Raw genomic sequence first — 18,302 nt, 5'->3', positions numbered from 1 at the left:
TATGTGTGTTCCAAGATGATGTGTCCCCGCATGATGTCGTTTTGAACTGACAACATCATCTTAGCTGTATATGACATGTTTGATTATCTATTAAATTAAAAATTTACTCAACAGTAATCGGTAATTAAACATTTTTAAAATTTCAAGTGATAAAATAATAAGCAATAAAAACAACATTAAAGAAGGAGTTTAAATGATTTAATGTAAATGCTATAAAATATTTAATTTGATATTACTATTCCCTCTATTTCCTTAAATGTAACATATTATTTGTAAAAAAAAAGTATGCAAAATATTTACCTATATTTTACTACGCAGGAAAATACAGTTTTTAGAATTTTTTTTTTCCAGAAAATATTGGAATAAAAAATATTGTTTGAAAATTTATCAACCAAAAATAAAATATAAATTTCTTATGCAAACTGTAAATAACCATGCAAAAATTTACAATTAATTTCTTAACTATAAATTATTATATTAGTCCTAAAATTTTCAAATTGATCCTTGTTTTTTCAACAATCTTTTAGTTATTTAACAAGAATCACTTTCTTAAACTATTTTAATATTTTTTATTTTAAAAAAAGATTACATTATATATTTGCAAATAAGTTGCTATTAATAACATTAAAAAAGCAAACACAACCTGTGATCGGTTGGTATAATTTAATAATCCCTTAATCAATATTATTTTTTTAGTAATATTCTTCTATAGATATGATATTGAATAATAAGATAAAATAAAATAAATTATTGTTATTATAAATCATTGAAAATATGTACATGCACGTGAATTTATTTCTTTATAATAAATAATAAATAATAAATTTATTATTTTAATTATAAAAATAAATAAATTATTTTCCTTATTTCATTAAATAATTTACAAATACATTTTTATATATAATTATTTTAATTTAAAACAATAGTCAAATAAAAATAATTAAATTTCTAAAATATTAGTTTAAAAACAAAATTAGTAAAATATATTTTTTTAATTTAAAAATATTAGTTAGTAAATAAAATTAAAAAATATATATATAGCAGAAGAAAAATTCCCTTTATAGTATAATAAATAACAATAACATCTTTTTACTCTTTTTACTCTTTTTACACCAACCATAAATTAAAACTCAATTCAAATTTACAGAAAATGACGGGAAACATGTGCAAGATTCTCTTCCAAAATTTCAAATATAATCCTGTACGAACGAAACTATGCATCCCCATTGAGACGCACAATGTTGATCATTGATGGGAGGTAGCTACTGACGTGTAGGGTGAGTGATATGATAACACGGATCCGTATTCTCCCTCCTCGACCGTGCTGTGGACGATGCGGAGAGCAAAAAATCCCATTGGTTAATGCCCTCGTTTTATTCAAGTTTCGCGGCAATGCGTTACTCTTTATCTCTTTCCGTGTAAACCCTGGCACTCCCGTTTTTCTCTTCTTGCATCGTGCTTCAACGGGTATCGGAACCCTATGAGAGGGGTGAGTGTCACGTCACCATCTCCTCATTCCGATCTGTAATCTAGGGTTTGAATTCGGAAAGGAAAATACAATTTGGTTAATCTTTTTGTTAATTAGAAGTAATTTGTCCGCTTACATTCGCTATTGGTAGTTTTTGTTCTTGCTTGCTTCTTTGCTTTTCTTTTGTCTCTTTTTCTGAAGAAACAAGCTGGTTGGAGCCGGTCGTGTGATGATTGAATTTGTTTCTTTCTAAATTTTGAATCTGCCTTCTATTTCGATCATTTAGAAAATATTTGAGGTGGTCCATGGTGAAGGTTTTATGTTTTAACCGGTGGAGATTTCAATGTTGTGAAGCATGTTGTTAATTAGTAAATTCAATGTGATTGTGAGTTCAGTTTGGAAGATGCGGATCTTTGTTGTCAGGTAGTTGTGTGTAGCTTGCAACTATTTCAATTTGCTGTCTGTCCTGACAGTTTGAAAATGTTTCAGGTGCATTCTGAATTTGCCGCATATATGTTAGTTTGCTGTCAGTATAGACTTAACTGATGCTCGGCTCTCTTGGGTGGTGGGGGGTAAATAACTGTAATTTCCTAATTTGGTTTGGAATTTGCTGCCTTAATTAAAAAGAGTAGCAATATGATCTAAGTGTCTGTATTTTTTTGATTTTTTTTTGAAAAGTTTGAATGCCTAATTGTCAGCTGGGGAGTTGATGTTCATTGGTCCACAAAAAAGAACTTAGCTCTTGTCTATGCTTCTATATTGCCTTGAATTATTGTTGTTTCTATTGCATTATTGATTAGTTCATTAGCGGAGTTTGAACTTAACATTGTTGATTGTGGCTTTGTTTTTGGGTTCAACGACATAAGGGCTCAATGGCACCAACAAGGAAATCTAGAAGTGTTAATAAGCGGATTTCAAGTTCAAATGATCTTTCTCCTGAGAAAGATGGAGTTAGTTCAAACAAAAACAAGCAACGGGTATGTCATGATCAGATGACTTTTTCATTCTGAAACTAGATGTAGTAGGACACAAAAATTAAAATATATGAATACAATACTGCATCTTGCTTATTTTTTAGAATAGTTTTACAAACATGCTAAAGTGGCAGTTTTTGAGTTTCAGAATATTGGTGTCAGTATTTTTGCATTTAACTTGAAAAGTTGTGAACTATGTTGCACAGGTACCAATGATAAGACTTGATACACAGATATAATTATATCTTTTGAAAATTATGACATGAGATGCTGCATATATTATATGAAATACAAATTTATTTTTGATTTCATTTATCATTTTAGTCTTGAAATTTTGAATCCTTGTTAATGTGTGTCATTTGCACAGAAGAAAAAGTTGACTGATAAACTGGGATCTCAGTGGAGCAAGGAAGAATTAGAGAGATTTTATGAAGCATATAGAATGTATGGGAAAGACTGGAAGAAGGTGTGCTTTTGTTGTGGTCTTTTTTCTCACCATCATACTTGTTTATTAGGATATTTGAGGACAATTGGGTTTGTTCTTTCCTTTTCTCCTATCATTATCATGTCAATTACAGGTAGAGTTTTTGTTACTGTTCTCTGTTCTTATTTATTTCGATTTGCAGGTGGCTAGTGTTGTACGAAATAGAACCACTGAAACGGTAGAAGCTCTTTACAATATGAATAGGGTAAATCAATATTATTGAGCCTTAATCTATAGTAGTAATTTATTTTTCTTTTGAACATTCTACCTTTTGTTTGACATTTTTCCTTTGTGTGCATGCTTTTTTTGGTGTAACTGAGTTGACTAAAAGCCTAGATGACAATATATGTTGAATCTGCCAATGGAACTTAAAACTTTTGTTCTTCCTCTTCTTTTGCTCCATCTTACTCTACCCTTATTTTCTTCATAACCATTTTTAACTGGGACATTATGTGATATCAAGCTATGGCTTTCAGTCCATGAAATTGTAATGGTTATGCTCCCATAAGGCTAGTTGACATGTTTAGGTCCTTGCTTATGTACAAGTTCTTGCTTCTAGCTATCACAAATTGATTTATTAATTTTGTGTAGATTTTGTTGTAAGTGTCATTGAAACTACAAGTTGTAATCTACAGGCATACCTCTCTCTGCCAGAGGGCACGGCTTCTGTTGTTGGCCTCATAGCAATGATGACTGATCACTACAATGTCCTGGTAAGTTAAAAGTTGATTTTTTTAGTAGATATGTTTTGCTAGAAAGAAGGTGAAAACTTAATCAAAATTCTGTTCTCATTATTTGCCATGGCATCTCTTGTTATATTATAATCTTTTCAATTTCTTTTTCCATCGCGACATTACAATTGATGTATTTCATGCTCACTTTTGGATTTGCATTTGTCTTTATATTTATTGGAACATATTAGTATTTGTGTAAGCTGTGTTCTTCTCTGTCTAGTTACATCCTTTTTTCTTGCTCCCTTCCTCATGGTATGTTATATTGGCTTTGACTATGCATTTGTGAGTTGTCATTTTCTGGACTCAAATTTGACAGGAAGAGAGTGACAGTGAAATGGAGAGCAATGATGCACTAGGATCTCGGAAATTTGTAAAACGAAAGCGGGAAAAAGTTCAGCTTAGTGTCTCTAAAGATCAGTCTCATTCAATTGCTGCCAGTGATGGTTGCCTCTCTTTATTGAAGAAGAGACGCTTAGATGGTAAAATACCCATTGTGGTACCACTTCCTCTGTTCTTTCCTCATCCAGAGAACCATTTTTGGTTTGCCTTTCTACAAATTGCTTTTATTCCACCCAGGTGACAGACGTTACTGTGGTTTTTATCCTTGCAACCGGAAAGTAGTAGACTAGTGGTTATGTAACAAATGGATACCAGCAAAGTTCTTTCATATTATACAAAAACTCCAATAAGGATTCTTATGACAGATTTAATATATGTTTTTGGACTTTATTTTTATGCTAGTAGAAGGTCACTTGCAAGATATTAAATTCATCAAATAGTTTCTTTACGTAATAGCTTAAGTTTTAAGGAGAGTTGATCTATAACGTGTTATCAAAGCCTTTTACAACCAAGTAGCCAAGTGTTCAATCCTTGCTGCTGTCATTCATCTAAATTGAATTTCAGATAATGCTTTTAAACCTTTCCTGAACTACCCCTCCTTTTTCCAGTTCATTTCTAATGGTACAAAATGCACAGGAAGAATATTATCGTATTTCAACTTCTTTAAACCCAAATATTTATATAGTAACATTATTGATTATTCTAAATTGTTAATCTTGCCCACATTCCTTGTAATCATGTTATGCAAAATATTCTGCACTGGATTGCAGTATTAACGATTAATCAATTAATCAGGTATTGTGCCTCATGCTGTTGGTAAAAGGACTCCTCGCGTCCCAGTTTCTTATTCTTATAAGAAAGATTATACAGAAAATTATGTTTCGCCTTATAGAAGAAGCCTAAAGTCAACTACTGATGCTAATGATGATGAAGTTGCACATGTTGTAGCTTTGGCCTTAACTGAGGCTGCACAGAGAGGAGGGTCTCCCCAAGTTTCTCAATCACCATGTAGAAGAGCAGAAAAAAAACCCTCACCTGTCCAGCGTTGGGAAAGAAAGGTATTAACTGTTCAATGCCCATTTCTTCCATTATCTTGTATTTGTTGGCTGTATTATTATTACTTCAAACTTTGCATGTTACAATACAATGGAATGGTAATCTTTGTGAATGATATGCTTGTGTTCGATACATTCTATTTTGATAATGTTATTATTTTACAATTTGTCAACTAGCAGCAACTGTCAGAGACAGCTCGTGCCAAGTTACACAATCTTTCAGTGGATGAAGAGTTATTAGACGGTAGTATAGAAAGCAGGGGAGCTGACAATGGAGAATATGCAAGAGATAATAGTTCATTGATAGATATGGAGGGCACAGGAACAGTTGAAGTTCTTCAGAAAGGGGGGAAAATTTACAGAAAGAAAGAGAGAGTGAAAAATGTTGGAAACCATCAGCTTGATGATGGCGGGGAAGCATGCAGCGGCACTGAAGAAGGGCTTAGTTGTTCACTAAAGGAAATGGTTGATATTGAGGTTACTAATGAAAAGCTTGAAAAAATCTCTCCAAAAGGTGGGAGGAAACGGAACAAGAAACTCTTCTTTGGAGGTAATTCTGTCACTAGACATGTATGCAAATTGTTTGTGCCACTTTTAGTTCCTTCCCCCCCTTAGCCTTTGGTCAAGGTGAGGTTGGACTTCTGTGAAATTGACTTTTCCTTTTCATCTTTGTACTTACAATATTTAATTACTTCATTTGACAGATGAAACCCCTGCCTTGAATGCGTTGCAAACTTTGGCAGACCTGTCTCTAATGATGCCAATATCTACAATAGATTCTGGTAAGTATAAAGTGATATATTTATCTTCAATAAAATGTAATTGTAAGAGGCTTTTGCATGCATGTGCCACAGAGCAATATCTAAACCAGACAAAAAAAAAATCCAAACTTTATTGTTTTCACATTCAACACTATTGCACAATTGTAGGATATTATGTCATTCTTTTTTGTTTAGTTCTGTCGGACAATTGTAACTGGCATTTTGACGGTAATAACCGTCACAGTTGTCACCTCATGGAGATATAGTTTTCTGCTAGACACTTCAAATATATTTCTGGTGCACTGAAGCTTAGTGCCCTTTTTTGTAATCATTCTCTTAGAGAAGCTGATTAGAAAATAGAGAGAGAGAGAATCAAACATGAACTGAATATTTTTATTTTGTATCACACTTTTAAAAAGATGAGTAGAACATGTATTTATAGATGTGATTCACCAGTAGCTGTATAGGAACTTACAGCTGTACAAAGTAGTTAAGTAGTTTACAGGTAAACCTACAGTTGTACAAAAGGCATCTATAAACTATACAAACTGACTAGTATTCACATTTCAATATTCAAAAATTCAATCATACAGTTTTTCTTTCTCTCTGTGTTCAGTACTAGTTGAGATTGATTTACCTTATTTTGGTTCATCTTCCTTGAATGTTATTAGCTGCACTTTTAAGTTAACTCCTCACTTCATATTCCTCTGTTTCTCTTTGACTGTTGAATTTTTGAAAGACTTTTGTTTTTGTTTTACTGTCATTTTTCGAAGTTCAAGATAACATTAATAACTCTTTTCATCTATACCTTTACTTTTCACCTACTCTCATATTATATTGTATATATGCATTTATTGTGATATAGAAATGAAAGTGGTAAACTAAAAAAATTCTTACAAATATTGTACTAAGATCAAGAAAGTTTATTGCTTTTTCCAAAAGAACCTTAAATGACACTTCAAAAAGAAATGTAAAAAGTGTTATTTGAACTGCCTTTTTCCCTTATTCAACTCAAACGCTCAGCCTGGGGTCTACTTTTTGTTTCTGCCCTCGATCATGTTTGTTGTTGTAGTCATTAGTGAGATTTAACAAAAAAATCAGTTCTTTATCAGACAAATCTAAGGTCTTTTTTTTCTTTTCTTTTTGTTGTTTCCCCCTTGCCCATCTAGAATCATCTATCCAATTGAAGGGAGACAGGATTTCTACTGATAAAGATGGTAAGTCTGCTCTACCTGAAGGAACATTAACAAGCCATAAGAGACATAAACATAAACACAGTGTAGTGCCTGAAATTGAGGTTTCAACCTCCAAAAAGTCCAAGCTTGGAAAGGAATCAACAAAGGATACTAGCGTGCTTTCTGAATCAAAAGAACAACTTCCTTTTGCTGATGCAACATGGAAAAGAAAACGGAAGTCTGTGGTTTCGAAGGTAAATACATCTTTTGTATGCTTTTTTGAACATATTTTATATAGAGTCTTTTTGTTTTTTGTTTTCTTTTCAAAACAGCTTTCTAGTCAAGAAAATATTTTCTCTTGAACAACTTGGATTAATAAAATAAATGTTGTTGCAGAAACTTAATTGCTTTTTGAATAATATCAACTTCTAGCCTTAAAACAAATAGTATTGTTATATCACCCTGCTATGGATATTGGGTTAGCGCCAGGGATCAATCACCTTACTAGGTGTCAACAAGCATGCCAAACAATTCTAGCAAAAAATTCTGGTGCTCTAGCTTTTTGACAAAAATATTCCTGAAAGTGATTGTTTAAAATTATTTTAGAAGTTTTGGAAATAAATGCCATTGTACCCTCAATAAACATAATGTGTTAATAAACTCATCCTTGTTGATACTAATTATCCCAATAAAATTAAAAGCAAATCACAAAATATTAGAAGACATGAAAAACAACAAAAACAAAATCCTTATTGTACTAAGGGAGGTTGATTACAAGGATCGCAATACCGTAGGACTTCATTAAATATCAAATTCTGAGATATTACTCACTACAAAAGTCCTCTTAGCAAGCTGCCACCAATGCCCTACTTGATCTTTCCCTTTTCGTTTTCATAAAACTAGAAATAGCACATTATTTGTACTCTCCTCACTGGTTCTGGTAGTAGCTTACATTACATTTGCAGACCCACCTTAGTTTTTATTTTTTCTATTATCTTTACCTCGGTGTTAGACCAGTATATACATCTTTTTGTATCTTGTTCTTTCATGAAGGCCATGCACCCACCTTAAAATTCTCATTTATGCTACTCCTTCCTTTTTATCTTGTTCCTTTAAAGTTCAACATTCATTATCATAGAGAAATACTGGATGCATATCACTATAATAAACTTTCCTTTGTGCTTGGTAGGTACTTTGCAATCACAAATAATCCTTGTTTCCTTTACTCTCCATTTTAACTTTCTAGTTTGTTTCTTATGTGACAACTAGATAATTTTCCTTTAAGTTTTGAATTTTGATCTTTGATAACTTTTAAAAACTTGTGGTATAGAAAGGATTGAATATAATAGAAAGTATAGAAGAAATAACAGATCTTTATTTTATTCACTTACTTGGGAACATAATATCCCTACTGCAGTAAAATGATTGAAGAATGTTTTACTGGAATTCAAGAGCCTGATCAAACCCTCATAATATCATATCTTCTCCTCCTTCTTACTGTATACTATGGACTTCACTAATTACTGAACTTTGAGCTTTTTGGGCCCAATTCCTTCCTAAATCTTCTTACATAAACTCCTAATGTGAGACCTGTTACTAACAGACATTTTCTCCTATTTTTACATTCGAGTCATTCTCTTGTTTCTTATTGAAATTGCAATACATATACTCTGTTACTCTTACAAAAGAAAAACTCTTTGATTCCCGAGTCTGTCTCAAAAGCTCAATTTTAGTGTTAATCGCTCCTCTTGATTCCCCAATCAACACTATATCATGTGCAAAATTATGCTGTACTTTCTAAAATATGTGGAAACTAAGAAAATATCTTAAGAAATAATCCTATGATAACTTTAATATAATATTGACATTAGAGATATTTCAACTCTTCCCCTTAAGCTAAAGCTAACTAAGGTTGAAGATTGCTATAAACATGTGTGGGTGTCTGATAGTCTTGCTGTGATGATTTTTTTGGCTGATTAGGCCTTGTCTCTTACAAGGCCAATCATGTGTATGTATGCAAGTGATAGTTGCCACGACACTTTTCATATTGTTATTGCATTGCGGAATAATGTATTCTGACCGTCATGATAGTTTTTCTATGCATTCTCAATTTTTTTTTCTGATCCAATTAATTCTGGTCTGTTTTTCTATGTATCCAATGAATTCAAATTGTCAATTTAATTTCATAACATTTTGTAACAACTCAATTAGTGAGGGAAGGTTTTGTTTGGCTGTAGGTTGCAAATGCAAAGCTTGATTCTTGTCCAACTGGTCCCTTGAAAGATGAGGTATGCAAGTCATTTTTTTTTCTGGACTATATATGTAAACCTCTGCAGTTTCGAAGTTTAATGTTATTAAAATTTTAGTTTTCCCTTTCAAGAGATAGAAGTGGAGCTTGACTATTAATATAGTGTGGATAGCCTAGTCAATTTTAAAAAATAGTTTCAGGAATTGTGCATTCTATCTGTTAAAGGTTTACAAATGTTTAAAACTATAGTTTAATTTAATTCTGGTCAGATTTAACTTCACATCAAAGTATGTTTTGTTAGAGACTGGATCAAAACACTCTGCACTGGGGTAATTTTTCTTATTCTTATTTTAATTCTGGTACCAATTGATGGCAGTACCAGAACCAAAAGTACATACACGAAAGGTAGTACAGGGTGTTTGGGAGACCCTCGCTGGCTTCTCAACTTTTCGTACATGTTTTTCTTCTTCCTAACTCCTTTGTTGTAACTATATAGGTCAACTTTCGTCCATGATTTCCTTTTATTGGTTTGGATAAATCACTCAATTTTCCTTTTGTAAATCACTTGTAGCTATGCAGTTCAGTCTGTTACATTAGTTATTAAATGCCTATGCCATTTTCTAATATAGACCTTATTAATGGGTTGTTTCCTAACATGTTCATTCTATTTGAGTTTCAATTTTATTTCCTGCCTACGTTTTCATGGCATAAATCCCTCATTCCCCACCCTCCAAAGCATGACAGGAAAGTTTCATATGTGAATGGGAGATCACTTTAGTTACTGGGTCTGTGACAGATGATCTGGAATTCTTGATTAAAACGCCATTTAAGTTTTCAGTTGATAAAACATTCAACTCAACTTTTTTCTAATTCTGTAAAGCGGCATTGTATTTAATTTGGGTGTGGCTGGAAGTGTGATCTAATCGGGCATGCTTGAGGTGTGGCCTGGCTAGGAATTTTAAGGAGTTTATGCAGTCGAAACAAGGGAAAATACCAATATTTCCAGGATCACATTCACTACATATATATGTTATAAAATCAATAGCCAGTCAGTCACATGAAGTGTTTGGGTGCATTTGGATTGAGGTTTAATTGTTGGCTAGCTTCAACAAGAATTTTCTCTGTTTTGGCCACTAATATAGGTCTATAGTTTGTTGTATGTTAAGCCACATTAAGTTTGATGTTCATTTCTTGTGCCCTGTAATTCATTGATGTATAGGCACAATTAGTTATTTAAAGAAATCCATTGGTGGATAGCCACGTTAAGTTTGGTATCGTTAGATATGCTCACCTTGTTTATATTGATATAGATACAGAAAAGTATCTGAAGAAAACATTAAATCACATTCATGTGAAGCTAGAAAATCCAATTTTTTGTATTTTCTTTTTGAATATATAGTAATGTGTCCAATTGTTGTAGAAGTTATTTTATTTCCTGATCTTAGAAAATGCTGGGAAATATTCTACTCATCAAAGTTGTGTTCCTGTAGGCTTTAGATGACGAGAAAAAACCAGTAGTTAAAGGAAAACATGGTGATCAGGTTTTTACCCTACCAAAGCAATTGAAGACCGTTAAATCATCAGAGAGTTCCTTGTGTATTGATCAGAAAGATTTGACAGTACCAGTGGTGGAGACTCCACTTCTGAACGAAGTTAGTTTACCAACTAAACGAAGTAGACGGAAGATGAATTTACAGAGAACTTCCTCTGCTAAGGAAAAGTCTTCTGATTCCATATTGAAAAGTCAAGCTAACAAGCACTCTGCTCTAAAGGTACAGCAGTTTTTTTTTTTTTAAATTTAAATTGATTGTGTGCTTTGATTCTTTGAGCGACTTCAATATTTTTTGTCTAAATAATATCTTTTTTATAACTTGCAGGAAAAGCTTTCTAGTTGCTTGTCATCTAATATGGTTCGCAGATGGTTTATGTTTGAATGGTTTTATAGTGCAATTGATTATCCATGGTTTGCCAAAAGGGAATTGATGGAATACTTAAATCATGTCGGACTAGGGAATATCCCAAGGTTAACTCGTGTTGAGTGGAGTGTTGTTAGAGGGTATGAAATTCAGTTAAGGTTATTATGATCTTCTGCTAAACCTTGTGAACAGTTTAGGATTTATTTTAAATTGCCGTACTGTACTTGTTTTTGGCAGTTCCCTTGGCAAACCTCGGCGGCTTTCTGAACATTTTCTTCGTGATGAAAGGCAAAAACTTGCAGAGTATCGGGAATCAGTGAGAAAGCATTATGCTGAACTGCGGACTGGTATTAGGGATGGACTTCCAACTGATTTAGCTAGACCATTATGTGTTGGACAGAGAGTAATTGCTGTTCATCCAAAAACAAGAGAGATTCATGATGGTAGCGTGCTTACTGTTGATTATGACAAGTGCAGGATTCAGTTTGACCGTCCTGAATTAGGTGTTGAGTTTGTAATGGTAATGACATTTCTTATTATCATGCTGCTTTTTAAATGTTATGGCCATTCTTCCATAGGACATTTCAATCAGTTTGTGGCACATTTGTTTCAGTTTAATTGTGGGGGAAAATTTGCTTTTACTTTGTTTTTCCAAAAGCTTCTTCGGTTGATTCCGAAAAGTCATTGTTTCCTTAAAATAAGTTGAACCATATGCGTGCCATTGTAATAAACAGTAAAAAAAACTACCTTGTGCTGTAAGGCTCCTGCAATTCAGAGTGTCTAGGGAAAGGTTGGACCCAATGTGTGTATTGAAGGTAGCCTTGCATTTTTCAATAGGTCGATTTCAAGACAGTGTGTTCTACAGGTCACATTTTGGCAACTCCAAATGAAGGAAATTGTTTTGGTATTTATAAAATATATAAATGGTCTTCGTGTGCCACATGCTGTAAATAAATAAGGAAAGGCTTAACTAAAGATTTTTGTTCCAGATGAATAAACTAGCTTGATATTTTGAAGCATGAACTTGGTTCTCGTTTTCTTGTTTTTGATGAGTGGATTTTTGGTTCAGGACATTGATTGTATGCCTTTCAATCCATTAGATAATATGCCAGAAGCTCTGAGGAGGCATATTGATGACAGAAAAGGATCTTTTATGCCTATAGAGCCACATATTAATGGAAATTCAAATTTTGGGGGGTGCGAAAATCATTCCTCACCTTTGAAGGTACATACTTCATCAAGTGCTTTAGTAATGCATGGAAAGGTTAGATTGCTAACACGTATCAATGTATTGATATTAAACCTAAATTTGGTGCTTACCCTTTTATTTTATACATTCAAATACTGACATTAGAATTTAGGTTTAATTTGATTCAGCTATCTTCATGAATTTTCACTTATTCAAGGAGTTTAACTGTAATATTTGCTACTCTAAAGGTTCAACATATAATCATCTGTTAACAGATCACTTTATAGTAGTGTTAAAAATATTTAAGATAACAGTGCATCAAAATTAAGCGCTTAATTTTTTTCATTGAAATATAATATTTTTCTGCCCTTTTATCTGAAATAAAATAAGCTTGAGCAGTTGATGGTAGAGCTTCATTGTTTTTACTTTTGATGATTGATGCCAGTTATTTCACTATGACTTTTTTGAGTAGTGGACAAACATTCACATATATTCCTGTTGTTCTGCTCTGTGGTTAACTGGATGGATTTACCTGCCTAATACTTTTCTGAAGTTAAAATAAAATTGGCTGAAGGAATTCACAATACAGGTGTTGTAGTGGTTATTGAAATTTTCATCCGTTTTGCTTGGATTGGCACTCCAGATTTCACCACTAATGGGTGAAACATTGATGCTTGAAACATTTAACCAATAAGCAAACGAATTTATTTTTTCATTTGCACGTTGTTAATAATGTTATTTGCCCAGGCTATGGTTGCTACCGTCGATAACTTCTGTGCACAAGCAGGTTGTGTTCAACCATGTAAAGTAACACACCATCAAGCTAGGGAAGCTGACATACATGCACTTTCTGAACTAAAGCGTGCTCTAGATAAAAAGGTTTATACTTTTTGAAGTAGACAATTATTATCAATTTGTTATTTTCTTAATATTAATTGCGCTAGTCTATCCTATACGTAAATTTACATTGCTATGGGTGAACTTGCACCTACTTTTCTGTTGGCTGCTCTTACAGGAGACATTGTTGATGGAACTTCGAAGTTCAAATAGCGATATATTGGAAAACCAAAATGGCATAGAATGCTTAAACGATTCTGAGGTTTTCAAGAAGCATTATGCCACGGTACTGGTAGAGCTAAAGGAAGCCAGTGGGCAGGCATGTGGCTTCCAATGGATTATTTCTTTCATTACAACGTTCTGCATCAATCTTGAACCAAATTTTGATTGGTTGTAACTTACAGGTTTCTGATGCAATGTTACAACTGAGGCAGCGCAATACCTACAGAGGAAACTCTCTGCCACCATGGATGAAGCCACAAGCAGGTTTTAGTGTTCATGACGATCTTCCCAATATGTTGGATGGTTCTCTTACACAAGAGATTGGGTCAACTGTTGTTCAAATTATTAAAGGATCCAGGTCAAGGGCACATGCAATGGTAGATGCTGCATTTAAGGTATGTCCTGTCTATGGATCTTCTGCCGCTGCCCATCTCCATATTTTTGTATTTATTGTTATGAACTTTACATTAAATGTATTGTATAAGTTTTCTCCCACTATTCTTGATCCAGCATTGCATCACTAGTTACAAATTTACAAACGATGATTTGTTGTTTGGCTTAGCCGCAGATCTTTAAACCATATTTGATGAAAGTCAGATGTAATGGTAGCTCTAGACTAGTGAAACATGTTATACAATAGAGCATCGTTCAAGTATTTTCTCGAACTCTAATTTTTGTGAAAACTTTTGACCCTTTTGGATGCTATAATTCAGGCATTGTCTTTGACAAAGGAAGGTGAAGATGCTTTCGTGAAGATTGGGCAAGCATTGGATTCTATTAATCATCAGCAGTTGGCCTCCAAGTCTAGGTTACCTGTGATCAGGTCTCAAGAGCAAGTGAACGCAAATGGCAGTTTCTATCACGTTAATAATTCAACTTGCAGTGTATCAGAGTCTATACTTAATGATCCATCTGGTGCAAAACTACATAATTATTCTGACAAATTTGATACTGAACTTCCATCAGATCTTATCACTTCATGTGTTGCTACATTAATCATGATTCAGGTAATTTTTGTATTCTTTTCTCTGATTATTTTGTATATATTTTTGATCCGGCCAAACTTGTTTTCTAAAGATTTCAAGTTTATGGAACAAATCTTGTTAACGAAACAGGAATGTTGTTTTGACTCGCAGACTTGTACTGAACGGCAATACCCTCCAGCTGACGTGGCTCAGATATTAGATTCTGCAGTTAGCAGCTTGCATCCATGCTGTCCTCAAAACCTTCCTATTTATAGAGAAATTCAAATGTGCATGGGAAGAATCAAAACACAGATTTTAGCTCTGATTCCTACTTGATTTGTATCCAATGTAGCTGATGTACATATGATCTGAAATATTGTTCAGATCACATACGGGTTCTTTGCCCACTTTGTCATGTCTTTTTATTGAGCTACAATAATTTCTTTTACTCCACACCAATAGGTCAAACGGTGGTAGTAGAAATCATGCAAGCAATTCACTGCCCTGTCTTTTTAATCTTGCGTCAAATGCTGCTTCTTAATAAAAAAATATTCAATAAAAATTATTCATTATTTTCAAAATCTACTTTTCTTTAAGTAATTAATAAAAAAACACTATGTTTTTCTTTTTTCTTATCTGTTTTAGGGAAACATCTTAATCTGCAGATAGACAAGCTAGTAAAGCTTCGGTTTGATGGGAATTGGATCTTTTAAACTTTGATATGGGTTATTTTGTAACTGCGCGCCGGAGGAAAAATAAACCTTCGGTGGTCAAAGTAGACATTTTTGGGGGTTGGCGATGAGTATTTAAAAAGGATGGTGATATTTTGATTTATTTATTTTTATCTATTTTTAATTCATTATTCATTTTGAGATCATCACATTACACTTTTAAAAGAAATTAAAATAGATAATTAAAGGGTAATTAAAGTGACAGGTTAAAATGAATCAAAATATTATTATTTATTTAGAAATCATATTATTTTATGTTTAACTACTTTTTTATTTTATATAATTTTTTCAATTTTATCTTTAAATAGTTATTTATTTTAAACTTAAAATAACCACTTATAATAAAAAAAGTCACTTACACATCAGATAATTATTTATAATAAAACTATCAAAACAAAACTTTTGTATAATATTCAAATGTAATAGAAAATGGTCAAGATATAATATTAACTTTTCACATTTTACATTGGGTGTGATGTTAAAAATTCTTATATGGGTTTATTTATAGTTTATCCTCGTCGAATTTTTTGATTAATCTGACTTTTGAAAGATCTTATTCTAATTGAAGTCACTTGTAATAATAATCTTTCGTGCACACGTGTTTCAAAACCACAAATTTGGATAACAAAGAATTGTTACTTACTGATTTAGATTGATGCATCTTAAATTTTCATCCACCTTCAAATAACTTAGTGACATAAATGTAATTTTTTTCATTATCTAATTTGTATGAATTCATCCCAAGTATTTACTTCACCGAGGTCTTTTAAGCCTTTTCATCTTTATATTGATTTACCATAAAGATGTTGTCTACATACATTAACAAGTACAATACACATGTTTTTGCGCAAAGGTTACTTTAATAAAAGCTGACATTTTTTTGATCATTCAATCTAATAATCCAACATAACTTAATGATAATTAAGATGCTAAATTAAAATAGAAGATAAATTTAGATAATATTAACTAGATTGGGTTAAAATTAATAAGTCAATTAAACTTGAATCACTTATAGCCATAATAATTTTAATGCCATTTTTTAATATATTATTTTTATCAATTTGATAATCATAAAATTATTTTTATTGTAGTTTATATACACTTAAAAATAGTATGTTAATGATACACAGATCATTATCTGAAAATTCAACTCTTAAAGAAAACTAAATTTGTGATCATAAAAATTCATCATTCTTTAAATTATCACTAATGTTGTCTTTGGATCCGCATGAATATTGTTCATGTGGATGGAAAGTGACTTCAAAACGTGTTTGGACCTGTTTGTTTGCGATGATTTGAGTGTGGATTTGTAAGTGAGTTGCTAATTTTGACACTCTCTAAAATGAAGAGAAGTGCGGAGAAAGCCAAATCATCGTATTAAAATTACTTTATTGTCTCTCTCTTTTAACAATTTAATTTACTTATATTTATTATATTTATTAGTTTCTTTTTTTCCAAATATACATATTATAACAAATATACATATATATATATATATATATAATAACAATTATTATTATTATAATTATAATTATTACAATAATTAGTATTATATAATAAATAATATATATAATAATTATATAGATATTAATAACACTGTATATTATTATTATTATATATATAATTTTAATTTTAATTATTATAATAATTAGTATTATATAATAATAATATTATTATTATTTAAATAAATATATTTTGTAAATGAATTAATTGTATAAAATAAAATATATTTAAATAAATGTGGAGTTAAAATTAAACTACCTATATTATAAATTATTTGAAGTTATAATTGAGAATAATAATAATTATTCTAAGTTATTGGTTATAATATGGATAAATATTATTTTTGTAATTTTAAATAACATTTTTAATTTTATTTAAATATCTTTTCTTCTATTTATATTGAAGGATAAAATGATAATCATACAATTTATTCTCTTAATAATTATTATTTATTAAATTTTATCAATCACGTCATACATAAACTTTCATAAACTTTTCACTTATATCCACTCAAATCATATCATCTTTCCTTTAATTCAAACAATCTCATATTTACTTGTAAATCAACGCAAATTCACTCTCCCAAATTCACACCCTAATCCAAACACAGCATAAAACACTATATAGATTTGAATATGGATTTGAAAGACTGGATTTAAGTAAATTTGAAGAGAAAATGAGATGAATGTAAGAGTGTTTGAATTAAGGGAAAGAAGATAAGAGATTAACATAACAACCACTACATTTAAATTGAATATAAAATTATTTTATAAATAAAAATTTTATTTGTTTATTATTTTTAATTGAATATAAAATTATTTTATAAATAAAAATTAATATAACATTTAAATAACTCACTAACTTCGTATTTTTCACCTTACCAGCAAAAAAAAAACTCTACACAACTTTTTCCTTGAATATCTGCATCGATCTAATCAAAATTATCGCATTTCTGTGATCAACGTGTTTCCGTCGTTGGAAACAAACAAGACCTAAGTAACTACTTAAGTTACTTAACTTTGAGATATGTTTTTGAACAAACAGTTTTTAAAAATATTTATAGGACGAAGAATATAAATAAAAAATAAAATTATTTTTTTATACACAAATTATAAATAAAAATGTAAAGAAATTAAATAAAATTTTTAATTCATATGAAAAAGGAAAATTCACTCATTTGAGGTGACTAGCCTTAGCCAACAGCTGAGGTATTCTATTTGCACTTGTTCCATACTATCTTCCTTGTATCTCATTACTCTTCTATATCTAATCACATTTTCTTAAGAATTTGAAGAAAATTAAGAAAAATGTCTTCAATGCTAAAAAAAAAAGTTTTCCTCTAAAGATTAAGATCTAATACATTAAAAACCAACACTAATTACTATTAGATAACATCACAAAAATACTATTTCAATAATAATTTGAGAAAAAAACAGGAAGCATTTTAGGAAGAAGCATTAAAAAGAGAGTTTTTATTCATGGAATTCAATTAGATCATTTATCAACCGATAACACAATATAGGTTGTATAGACTAAATATTTTAACAACTGATCAAAGACCTTCGCGTTTTCAATTATTTCTAATCAAAACTTGTTACATTTGTATATTACGACTTTTTAGGAGACAAGATTCAAAACTTTTGAATCAAAATACGATCTTGACAAAAGACAAAAATCAAAATAGTCGCCATTAAGAAGTCA

At 31.3% G+C, this 18,302-nt stretch overlaps 1 protein-coding gene across 6 annotated transcripts; it reads left to right on the top strand.

The window, feature by feature from the left end:
• Window positions 1–1,239: 1,239 nt before the first annotated feature.
• LOC114191618 (protein ALWAYS EARLY 2) lies at window positions 1,240–14,948 on the top strand. Of its 6 annotated transcripts, none has more exons than XM_028080911.1 (20): window positions 1,240–1,489; window positions 2,335–2,445; window positions 2,813–2,908; window positions 3,069–3,131; window positions 3,562–3,639; window positions 3,977–4,139; window positions 4,795–5,057; window positions 5,232–5,604; window positions 5,759–5,836; window positions 6,985–7,244; window positions 9,228–9,278; window positions 10,729–11,010; window positions 11,116–11,294; window positions 11,392–11,674; window positions 12,224–12,418; window positions 13,091–13,222; window positions 13,359–13,499; window positions 13,585–13,797; window positions 14,116–14,409; window positions 14,539–14,948. In XM_028080911.1, exons 1-20 carry the CDS (start codon window positions 1,481–1,483, stop codon window positions 14,701–14,703), a joined length of 3,429 nt encoding a protein of 1,142 aa, XP_027936712.1. In that variant the 5' UTR covers window positions 1,240–1,480; the 3' UTR covers window positions 14,704–14,948. The 6 variants fall into 6 exon arrangements, with proteins under 6 accessions (XP_027936712.1, XP_027936711.1, XP_027936715.1 ...); XM_028080910.1 differs by having other exon boundaries at window positions 2,810–2,908; window positions 5,235–5,604; XM_028080914.1 differs by having other exon boundaries at window positions 2,810–2,908; window positions 12,224–12,379; window positions 13,359–13,466.
• Window positions 14,949–18,302: the final 3,354 nt, after the last annotated feature.

Source organism: Vigna unguiculata, chromosome 7, assembly GCF_004118075.2.
Source record: "Vigna unguiculata cultivar IT97K-499-35 chromosome 7, ASM411807v1, whole genome shotgun sequence".
Taxonomy (NCBI): Eukaryota; Viridiplantae; Streptophyta; class Magnoliopsida; order Fabales; family Fabaceae; genus Vigna; species Vigna unguiculata.
Note: the sequence above shows the minus strand (reverse complement) of the source record. Positions and strands in the feature narration are given on the sequence as shown.

Coding starts and splice junctions, on each gene's coding strand:
- LOC114191618 (XM_028080909.1), top strand. Junction 2,446..2,809: donor CAAACAAAAACAAGCAACGG/GTATGTCATGAT, acceptor TCATTTGCACAG/AAGAAAAAGTTGACTGATAA. Junction 13,798..14,115: donor TGGTAGATGCTGCATTTAAG/GTATGTCCTGTC, acceptor GCTATAATTCAG/GCATTGTCTTTGACAAAGGA.